This window comes from Trachymyrmex septentrionalis, unplaced genomic scaffold (genome assembly GCF_001594115.1).
Source record: "Trachymyrmex septentrionalis isolate Tsep2-gDNA-1 unplaced genomic scaffold, Tsep1.0 scaffold8, whole genome shotgun sequence".
Classification (NCBI taxonomy): Eukaryota; Metazoa; Arthropoda; class Insecta; order Hymenoptera; family Formicidae; genus Trachymyrmex; species Trachymyrmex septentrionalis.
Window position 1 is genome coordinate 3485020 of NW_017305987.1, and position 11768 is coordinate 3496787.

Consider the following 11768-nt stretch of genomic DNA (forward strand, 5'->3'; position numbering starts at 1 on the left):
GCTACGCCATTGGTGCAGCAGATATAAACGTGTCGGTGGGATAAAATTAATACACCCATGTCGTTTTGGTCCTTTCGGTTGCCGGGGAAATCAACCGTATATTGCGAAGATCCGAGATTTTGTTAATTCTCCCCGATGTCGCGAGACATCGTCGCAAAGCTGCGAGCTGTGATTTTTCTGGAGATCGTAAGTGACGGAAGTAATTGAATTTATCTCTTGAAAAAGAATGATTCTCATTTGTGTAATAATGAAACTTTTTTTATAAAAAAAAAAAAGGAGACAGAGAGTAGGAGTTTACATAAAAGTGTTACAGCTATATATAACATTTTATATCTCTGTGGGGAGTAAATAGATAGAAATCTAAATCGCCAAGGAAATTGCACATCTAATCTTCCAAATTAACGACAATTTTATAAATTTATTTTTATCCTCTGTTCTTCTCTGTTCTCGGATATAAGAGAATTTTTCGAAAGGCATTTTTTACATATTCAAAGTAAATCCCAATTCCGTAGTAATGTACACGTGCTCGCTTACAATGGATACGCTAATTTCACCTTACAATGGAGTTCACGACATCGCATGAATCATTATGTGGCGACAAAACCGTAGTTCCACGATAGCGCGTCGAGTGTTTCAAAGTTGTAAAATTCTGCACCGAGAATAGAATGTCAAGGGACTGTTTTGGAGGATGAGTTATCTGAGATCGAAATTGTAGATCAGAGATTTTGATTGTAATTATCTATAAGCTATACTATATGGACCAACAAATTCTTAGAAAAAGGTGAAGAGTTAATTGAATCGAGATTAAAATAGTAACAGTGAGCGCAAATAAAAGCTTCATTATTATTACCAAACCTTCTTTTCTCTGTCTGGACAATCTTCAAAGGGTTAATAGTCATTCTCGTGCCCGCGGTTGGCAAAACGCCAAATTGAAGTGGTCCAATCGAGGCGTGGTCTCTTCGAGGTAGCATCCTGTAGAAGTAGATCCGGCGACATCCGGAGAAAATCGAATTTTCCGCACGACGTGACCCTCCGAGGATCGAAACGGAAATTCTCCCTTGTAGTCTCAAGGTTACTCTGCGAAGGCCGACTTATTTTCCGACTTAGTGGTGAATCGAAAAGTAAGATAGACGGATCCTTAACACGCATTTTGAACGGCAAGATACATTTGTAAGAGCTCCCATGGGGATCGATCCGCACCTCTATCGTGCACTTCTACCGTGGAGGCTTTCTTTGAAATATTGATAGCACGAAGATATTCAAGATGTGCGCTTTTCGATGCATTGATCCGTCACAATGGAGAGAAAGAGAGGCGTATTTTTACCGAATTTTTGGATTTCACGTTTCCTAGAAACACGGGGTATTTTCTAAAAGTTCTCCATTTAAAGCTAATCAGGGAAGGGAGAGGATCACGTGTCTTTTGTATATTAAATTTTAGGAATATAATTATCCGACAAAACTTTATTATATCATTATTAATTTTAAGGAGTGTTTTCAATTTGAAGAGTTATTAAAATTTAAAAAATTCTAAGAAACTATTCCAAGGTGATAAAAAAAAAACGAACGCAGTGTGTTTAATTCGAATAAATTCGTGAAGGAACTTGCTTGTGGGAAATTTCTAAAACTCTTTGCACTATTAATCTTTCATTATTTGTATGGATATTCATCCCAATCTATAAATTTGCTAAATATGTGAACATTGTATATTATATTATTACATTTAGCGTAAATTGTTTTACAATTAAAAAAATTGTTGCATTTATCTTTATATCTAAAAGATGTATAGAATATTACGAATCTTTATTTAATTGCAAATCATCAAAGAGAACAATAAAGAGATTTAATATTGGAGTGTCAGAAACTCCACGTGAATAATTACATTTAAAAAATCCATACGAATAATCTGAATAGAATTAATAAACGCCTCGTTATAATTTATTGTAATATTGTAATATTATAATAGATTTATTGTAATTGCACTCAAGTAGAACAGTAATGAAATCACTTTTAAACGCTGAATCGATTAATTAAGGTCTATATTCTTCTACAAGGGTGTACTAGGAAAAGATGACGGGAAGTAGTAAGAACGAGATGGGTCAGGCAGTGACCTCGGGAGTTCGAGGCGATGGCGGGAAGCATACGGTTCACTGGTTCCGCAAAGGACTCCGACTGCACGACAATCCCTCACTGAAGGAAGGTCTCGCAGGGGCGTCCACTTTCCGGTGTGTCTTTGTGCTGGACCCCTGGTTCGCCGAAAGTACCAACGTTGGCATCAATAAATGGAGGTGAGCGCCCGTGATGGCCCGCGGGATCGCGGAAGCAAGATCGATGCAAGTCGACTCTAAAAGCGGAATAACGCAATGAAACGCGTTGGCGCCTCAAACGTGCCGTTCTTGCGTAAATATTATTGTCAGCAAAATAAATAAAAATCTTTTTTCTTATTTTTTAATAAATCTATTTTATTTTATTATTTTATTTTTTCTCTAATTTTTCTCGCTTTTCTAAATTTTGTTGCGAATGAATATCGACAGAAAAATAAAATAAATAAAAATCTTTCTTTATATATATATCTTTGTTTTATTTTATTTCCCCTATTTCTTGTTTTTCTAAATCTTGTTGTGAATAAATGATAGGAAAATAATTAGAATTCTTGGATAATTATCGAGAATGACTGCGTTAATGATAACATCAAGTTTTCCTTATCGCATCTTAGGTTTGAATGATATTGCGATAATAATAGAGAGTTACGATTATTTAATTTGTTGATAATAATGAGTCAATACTGGTTCACAAATGGCGCCGTAGATCTTCGTTGCATCGCATAATCTCGATGTATTTACTGCAACGGACATTCGAGGCGCAACTTCGTCGTTGATCATTTGTCATGTTGATTAAGCGTTATGTAACCGTTTCCTAAGCGATCGCTTAGATATTGTCGATAATACTGAATCACGGTTGACAAGGAAGACATTAGTGGCAACATCGACCAAAAATCAACGGCAAACGGCGACAGTAGCCGCGTGTGATGAATTATTTCTTAATTACTAAAAAAGCTAAATGCTTAAATTTAACTGCAATGGAGATATTTAATAAATAATAAAATATTTAATAAATATCGTTTTCCATATTTTGTAATTTTATGCACGACAATTCTTTTATTATGCTATTATTGTGAAGAAGTTAATTAAAATGTAACACTGTAATTTTTAGTTTGTTACTACGAATCGTAATCATATTATAATATATATTTTTAAAGTAATTTTATGTGAGTGAAGGCGTTTCAGAAATTTCAGTTTTCTTCATTTTGAAAAATGAATTTACATAATTTTTTATACGTATGATATCTATAGTTATTTTGCATTTAAAAATAATAAAGTAGAGTTATCATAAAATTAATTCACGAAAAATTAATTTACGAGGTATTTTTACTTTATTCTGGGTTTTAACTCGAAATATAAAATATATATAAACTATTCGTACAAATGTTCTATACCTTAACACTTCTCTACACTGACTAATGAGATGAATTAATTAATGTAAAAAAACGCATTACTTTTCAAAAAAACATGTAATTGCAATTGTCAAAAAATTAAGTTAATTTAATTTAATAAAGTTATTATTATTATTATTATTATTATCTATTATTAATAGTTTTCAAAATATTTTATATTTTATGTCAACATATGCCAAAATCGAATATAAAATGTCTCGTAAATTATTGATTTTTTAGTTTTACTAGCTTAATACATTTACATACAGAATAATTAGAAAAATCATATTAGGTAACAAAATCATATAATTCTATTTTAAAAAATAGAGATATCCTCCTCAAGCTTTTTAAAGCGCATCCACCCACCAGAAAAATTATTACTAGCATATTATGATCCTCTTTTGACATTAAAATTACTTTCATAATTAAAATATTTTCATGCTTTTAAAAATAATTAAAATACTTTAAGTAGAGACGAAGTTATTGCTCTGCCCTGTATATATTTATTTTTATATTAGCTTAAAAACATTATTAAGTAATTTTGTGCGACATCTGATCAATTTGCTTTATGTGCAATCCGACAGGTTTCTACTGCAATGTTTAGAGGACCTAGACTGTTCCCTGAGGAAACTAAATTCTCGGCTGTTTGTGATCCGGGGACAGCCAGCCGATGCGCTCCCCAAACTCTTCAAAGAATGGGGTACAACAGATCTGACTTTCGAGGAGGATCCGGAGCCATTTGGTCGCGTGCGAGATCATAATATCTCGGCCCTTTGTAAGGAGCTCGGTATCTCGGTGGTCCAGAGAGTCTCGCACACTCTCTATAGACTAGACGAGTGAGTTAGAAAAATTGTTCAATACTTCCACATTGATTGAAATTTTTCATATTGATTTAAGACAAAATGTCAATAATCTCATTTAACAATATAAATTTAATACTACTAAAGCCAAAATGATTTTTTGTTATTTTTTATCATTTTTTGTTTATTATTTTTATCAAATTTATAACGGTGCTTTTTTGAGATACACACATGTTTTCTGAATGATTTTTATTATAATATAAATTAATCAAATTTTTTCTCCCTTTATTTTTAAATAGTAAAAATATATATACATTATTTGTCGAAAATTTTAATGATAGTAGATGCTAATAGAAATTATTTAAATTTAAAAAAATTTACCTTTATTTAGCTTCCGTTTAACTGTAATCTAACTTTGTAATTATAATATAATCCTAAAATTATTTAACGAGACATTTATGGGAAAAAAAAGAAGAAATATATATATCCTTGAAAAGGTTATATATGTTAGTTAACTACACTTCGAGTACATATCCGAGTGTTTAGAATAGAATTCTAGCGGGACCCGCTAGGATTAAATATTACGTCGCAACTTTCGCCATTGTTCGCAAGCCATTTCGTGACTCCACCATTCTCGTTGTCACGCGTTTCAGGATTATAGAGAGAAATGGTGGGAAACCACCGTTGACCTATCATCAATTTCAAAACGTCGTCGCCGGCATGGACTCACCGGAACCGCCAGTACCAACAGTGACTGCCGCTTGCATTGGCAGCGCCTACACACCCTTAAAGGACGATCATGACGATCATTATGGAGTGCCCACCCTCGAAGAACTTGGTAAGAAAAACTTGATTTTTCACAACAAAAAGGGTTTAATGTTTTAGAATTAAGTCTTTGTTACCTCGTTAAACAACAAATTATTGAAGTAATCATTCATTATTAATTGAGAATTCCTAAATACATACAGACAAAGCAGTTTTACTGAAGTCTAATCTATCTAAAAGTTTATTTTTAATTAGATACAGATCTAAAAATAATTTTCTTGAATTAAAATAATTATGGAGAACGTTTAAGCGTTGATGATATAATGCTGCAAAACTAATATAATTATGACATCCCATATAAGGTCGCTAGCAATTACAAAACCAACACTTAGCCAATGCTAAGATGCTGGACTGTCAACTGACGGCCAAGGCTCTGTCAACCCTAGTAGAACAACAAATCACAATAATGTCAAAATGTCATTAAAATAAATAGGAAATTATTGAAAAATGACTTTTAATGATTATTTCGGAGTCATTTTGACATCATTTTAATTATTAATATCATAATGATTTTCTCATAATGATGTAGTTCTGCTTGGGAACCAATACTGGCTATCATTGACAAATAACTAGCTATTAAATGACGGTCAAAGTGCTTTCAACCAATACTGGGCCCAATATTGGACTTATATAGGACTCTAACGACCAAGTTAGAATATTAAATATATGTATATATAATAATGCGTGAATTATTATGTATACATATATTTAATATTCATAATAATTAATAATTTATACAAAATTATATTAATACTAATAAAAAAAGTATTAATAATAATAAAAAATTAAAAATTAATGCATCATCACAACCGCGTTGTTTCGTACAGATTTTTTTCTACCTTTTATTTTTTTTTAATAAACTTTGACTTAAAGAAAAGTCAATCTGGCTCAATTAAAGATCAATTATTAAAATTGAGGACAGAGGTCAAACATTCAGCATAAACTAGAACACCTAGCCGGGGTGTTGTTTCGTGATATATCAGGTAATAATGAGATATGCATTTCGAATAGAATATCCCAAGCTGGACAACTGCAGATTAATTGTAAGCGTGAGTCTGTTGCGTTTGCCATGGAGAATTCATTCGCGGCAGATTAGTCGATGCAATATTAATGCGCCATCCGTAAGGGAGCAATCGGGTATTATTTCGTATAACGTAATTCATCCGTCGATAGCGCGTTGCAATCCGTAGTTATTCAAACTGTATTATGCACTCCACATCACTCATCGTAACTACGAAGAGATCCGATCGATTATTAATTATCTTAGCTGATTGTTCTTATTATTAAGTGTCAGGCGTCTTAAAGTGTTCTCGGCACGGCGCAATAGTCCATTATCTCATTGATGTATAGCTCTGTGTGAGTATATATAATAGTTTATATTGTCCCTCACTTTCAAATGTCGCACATTATTCCGTCGTTTCTTCTCATTGTTATCAAATGTCAGAGCGATTCCCGAAGGCTTTCAGCTTTTTTCTCCTGCAATTTTCTGTAATGCCAAAAGGATGAAGAAGCAAAACCTTCGCCGAATAACATTGTGCTGTACGGAATGTCTACGGCTTTTTAATTTTAGTGACAGATTCCTTGGTCGATATTCCAAGTCGAGTTTTTCTTAATAAAACTGTCGAGGCGCCATTCGAGCGCTAAACAATCGAAAACATGTTACTTTTAATACAATAAGCGTCGGGTAGCAATATATTTTATTGCACACAATCAAATTTTTATTTTCGAAATTTTAATAGATTAAGCTCGAGGATTATTCAGACGCTTAATATTATAAAATAAATTGCAATCAGTAACAACTCGAAATTTTACCAAATATAAAGGACCATAAAATAAAATTTTCTTTAATGGAATATTAAAACTGAGATTTTGTGGCACCGAATTAACTTTAGAATACTATCGATATTAATAAATGATACAATATTATTACTGATACGTTATGTTCAGGTAGATAATTTTAAATTAATAATATTTTCATATATTTCATTCTTTTAATTACAAAATATTTATAATTTAGATTTTTATAAACATAGATAATTTAATTAATTTAATTCCTTCAAATTCTGTGTACACCAAATTTGTAGACATTATCCATTGATTATTTAGTTCCACTGATATCATCTGAAACCAGGTATATGTAATAATGTGTATGTTAGAAAAATAGTCCAAATTTTGAAAAAAAATTAATATTTTACTATAAATTATCTATTAAAATGTTCTTGAATCGAGTTAAAAAAATTTGTTTAAAACATAGTTCCATTAAAATCAGGTCTGAAGGGGTTAAAAGGAAAGAAAAAAATAAGCACGCTATTAAATTTAATCCTGCTGAAGGTATAGCTTAACAAATTAAAATTTTCTGGTTTTATAATTCTAGTCGAGATAACCAGAATTTTGATTGATATGATCAGAATCTTCTGGTTCGGTCATTTTCAATCAGAAATTTCGCTGCACAAATCTGCGAAAATGAGAATAAAGATAATAAAATACCAAGTAGAGGAACAGATAATAAAATCCCGAGTCGTGTTGCTAACTTACCGAAAAATTATTCGACGGGAAACATGACTTTTTCTATACAAGCTTCCCGGTTTTTTTTTTATAATTATAGGCTTCGATACGGAAAGTCTGCTGCCACCGGTGTGGGTCGGCGGTGAAAGCGAGGCTCTGGCTCGGCTCGAACGTCACCTCGAGAGGAAGGCATGGGTAGCGAGCTTCGGCAGGCCGAAGATGACACCGCAATCTTTATTACCGAGTCAGACTGGACTCTCACCTTATCTGCGATTCGGCTGTCTCAGTACGCGATTGTTTTATTATCAACTCACCGATCTGTATAAAAAGGTACGAGATGTTCTTCCGCGAGCGGAATCGTTCATGAAAATGACGATACGAGATGTATCTATCGCGCACAAAATTTATCGCGGGAACTTCTCGCAAGTTTCTATTCTGCTCTTCTTCTCCTTTTCGCTCGGAAACTTTGCGGTAATAATTAAATGAAACTTCGGGGACGCGTTAATTGCGCCGTGAGATTTTTATTTCTGCGAAAAGTCGCGAAAGCTGTTCCGTATAAGTTCGTGATTATGAGGGTATAATGTTCTCATTGTTTCTTAGCGAGTATTACATACAGTAATGAGTGTAAAAATATACAGGAGATATCTAAAAAAAAATCTTTTTTAAATATTTTCTCTATATTTTTTATTTTTAGAAAGTAAACATTAATTGGCAATTTATTAAGAAAGAATAAAATATTGTACTCTCTAAAACTTTTATAATAAGATTCACTCTAAAGAGTGAAATCTCATTCTTAAAGATTGAAAATTGAGCTACTCTTTTTTTATGATCGGCTCAATTTTCATTCTTTAAAGTGAGATTCTATTTCGAAGAATTTAGACAATATATTTTTAAAAATTATTTTATCTAAAAAGATGTAATAATCAAAATCTATTATCTTAGTAAGTAAAAATGAAAAATTGCATTATTCGGACACATAAAAAGTATTCATACAGTCGAATTTACTTCCAATTATAAGAATATAAACACGATTATTTTCGCGAAACTTTTGTTTATTTAGGAGAAAATATATTTAATGTTAATAAATTATTAATTAATGTTTCTTTTATATCCAAATAATGTTTTTTATAAAAATCATGTCTATATAAATAATTTTTACACTACTGTATAATTAACGAAATTTTTCATCTGTTATTGTTTATTTTTTTTTTTCTTAAAACGATGTTACCTTTATTATTTTATCAAACGACACTTCGTCTTTTGATAATTTTAGAAGCGAATAATTACCTCAATTTAACTGTTATAATACTGTTCAATACTATTTATAATTTTTTTGCTAATATTATTTCAGATAAAGAAAGCGGTGCCGCCGCTGTCATTGCACGGGCAACTTCTCTGGCGCGAATTCTTTTACTGTGCAGCGACGAACAATCCAAATTTCGACAAAATGCAGGGCAATCCGATTTGCGTGCAGATACCGTGGGACAAGAACGTGGAGGCACTCGCAAAATGGGCGAACGTGAGTGATATTTTGCACACAGACAGAGGCCAATTTGCTTCGCTATTTTGTTCGTACAGTGCGATCAAATAAAAAACTCTAACAATAAAAAAAATATTACAATATTACAATAATTATTTTTAATTCTATGAATTTGTGAGAGTAAATATATATAAAAACACACACACACACACACACGAAAAACATTTGAGTAATTGAGCCCATTGGTAAAAGTCAATCGTTATCTCCACTTGAAATTTTTTTTTGGAGGGCGAAAAAATTTATATAATTTTTACCATTGAAACTATCAATAAAATTTTTTTCAATTACGAAAAATTCAACTTTTTACTAATAAAACATGTATAATACGGCACATGAGAAATAGACACAATTTCTGTTTACCAAAACAGAATGCACTAGATTAGTTTTGCAACTGAAAAATTTATAATATGACTGATGAATATAACTACATTTGCAACACTACCCTGGCGAAAATGAGAATCTAAGTCGAACGTAAGGAGAGAATAACAGAAAAATTAACGAAATTTTTAGGAAGCAAAGATTGAAACAACGAAATGTAAAATAGACGTTTAACGCTTCTTTTATTTTTACGTTTCCTTGTTTCAATTTTTGCCTCGTAGAAGCTTCGTTTACGCTCTTTTATTTTTACCGGGGATTTGGAAACTTCATTTATTGTTTGTACTTTTTTCCCTACAGCAGTAGGACATTTATTTCTTATGTACTTAGATCCACCTTTTTTCCCTTAATTTTAGGAATTTATAATTATTTTTGCACTATTTATAATTATTTTTAAAAATATTCAATTCGCGACCAAGGAGTTCTGCTTTTACAACGGTACTGAACTTTTTTGCTTTAGGGTCAGACGGGATTTCCATGGATTGATGCAATCATGACGCAGTTACGGGAAGAGGGTTGGATACATCACCTGGCCAGGCATGCGGTGGCTTGCTTCTTGACCAGGGGCGACCTTTGGATCTCATGGGAGGAAGGAATGAAGGTAAAATGTCACGGCACGCCTGGCATTTCAATCGACACACGTTGAATTATTCTCTATCTGTTTCTTCTTATTCGTTTGTTATCATTAATATACAGACTTCGTAGGAATATTTCTTGTTGCGAGATCCTTTTCTTGGAAATACGTGCAGCGCATCTAATGTAACATATTTTCTCCAGTTAAAAAATAAATAAGTAAATTATTCGTCCTGCAGAATAACTATACTAATCATAACTCAGAGCTTATTTTATTCGTCGAAGTAGAAGACAAAATTAATGAGACGTCTATTTAATTATGTGTAAAAAGCGTTAAGCGGCGTAAAGATACTCTCTAAGTTCTTTAAAGTAAATTCCCACTCTAAAGAATTAAAATTGAGCCAGTTTTGAAAAAGATTTCACTCTTCAGAGTAACAATTCACTCTAAAAAAAGTTTTTGAGAATAGATCGATGCTAATATCAATAAACTCGAAATTATATTCGTTGATTTACTGTTGATAGCTACTATTTACTATTTCACGTTGGATCTAATGTCTTCCTTTGAGGTGTTCGATGAGCTTCTTTTGGACGCCGATTGGTCCGTCAATGCCGGCATGTGGATGTGGTTGTCGTGTAGTTCGTTTTTCCAACAATTTTTCCACTGCTACTGCCCCGTACGATTCGGCAGGAAAGCGGATCCGAACGGCGACTATATCAGGTAATCGATTAAAAAAGTTATACAATTTTTTTTTTAAATACGCGAGAGCGCAATGTAATGCAGGAAAAATTCCGAAAAAAATATTGACTGGCGCGTTTATCAACGTTTTTTCCATCCGAAATAACATTTACGTTAACGATCGTATATCTGATGGTATCGGTATAGTGATTAACGCTCACGCGATGGGCAAATTAATGGAAATTTTAATCTTGATTGATCTTAATTTGTAACGTATCAGGCGTTAATCTGAGCGAAGCGAAATTCAGCCGCAAGATAGATGGAACATTAAACAGCTTAGCTCCATTAAAGCTTAATCGTGCAAAAGATTATCATGACGAAACGATAATGACACAATGTTCATCAGAAAACTAATTCATATTTCACTGAGATCCAATTGACCATATAATTAGTGGATCCTATAATCATTGTTATAGAATATATAATTATAGTAGTACTAATTATACGAAAAATTAGGGGTTCTGGTGAAATAAGTTCGTTTTTAATGACATATATATTATATATGAATCAAGCATTCCCACGTTTTTCAATAGTGAGAGATGAAGCTAAAAATTGACAGTTTAAATAGTCGTTAAGCATCTGTGCTATCTCACTCTATCTCACACCTGCAACTATCAAGAATTGAACATGATAAAAAGCATTCCTCTCTCTCTCTCTCTCTCTCTCTCTCTCTCTCTCTCTCTCTCTCTCTGTCTCTATCTCTAGTGATAGAAAAAAACGTAACGGATGCACGGACCCTCTAATGCGTCGTCTACAATACAGAGTAAGAAGTAAGAGTAAGAAATTGACCGAGTAAGAAGTAAGAGTAAGAAATTCACAGTCGATTATTCTTCTCACATTCGACTGTAATTGATCAATTTCTTACTCTTATTTCCATGTATTGTAGACGACACATTAAACCGTCATTTTGCGACTTCAAGCTAC

At 32.5% G+C, this 11768-nt stretch overlaps 1 protein-coding gene across 3 annotated transcripts in view; it reads left to right on the top strand.

The window, feature by feature from the left end:
* LOC108754528 (cryptochrome-1-like) overlaps positions 1 to 11768 on the top strand; it is a 24737-nt gene that overhangs the window by 10594 nt on the left and 2375 nt on the right. For all 3 annotated transcript variants that reach the window (XM_018496914.1, XM_018496913.1, XM_018496915.1), the window contains 7 exons: positions 2052 to 2285; positions 4075 to 4326; positions 4944 to 5128; positions 7721 to 7950; positions 8972 to 9139; positions 9996 to 10136; positions 10675 to 10826. In XM_018496914.1, coding sequence (XP_018352416.1) covers positions 2068 to 2285; positions 4075 to 4326; positions 4944 to 5128; positions 7721 to 7950; positions 8972 to 9139; positions 9996 to 10136; positions 10675 to 10826 — 1346 coding nt within the window. In that variant the 5' untranslated portion in view covers positions 2052 to 2067. The remainder of the gene's footprint in view (positions 1 to 2051; positions 2286 to 4074; positions 4327 to 4943; positions 5129 to 7720; positions 7951 to 8971; positions 9140 to 9995; positions 10137 to 10674; positions 10827 to 11768) is intronic.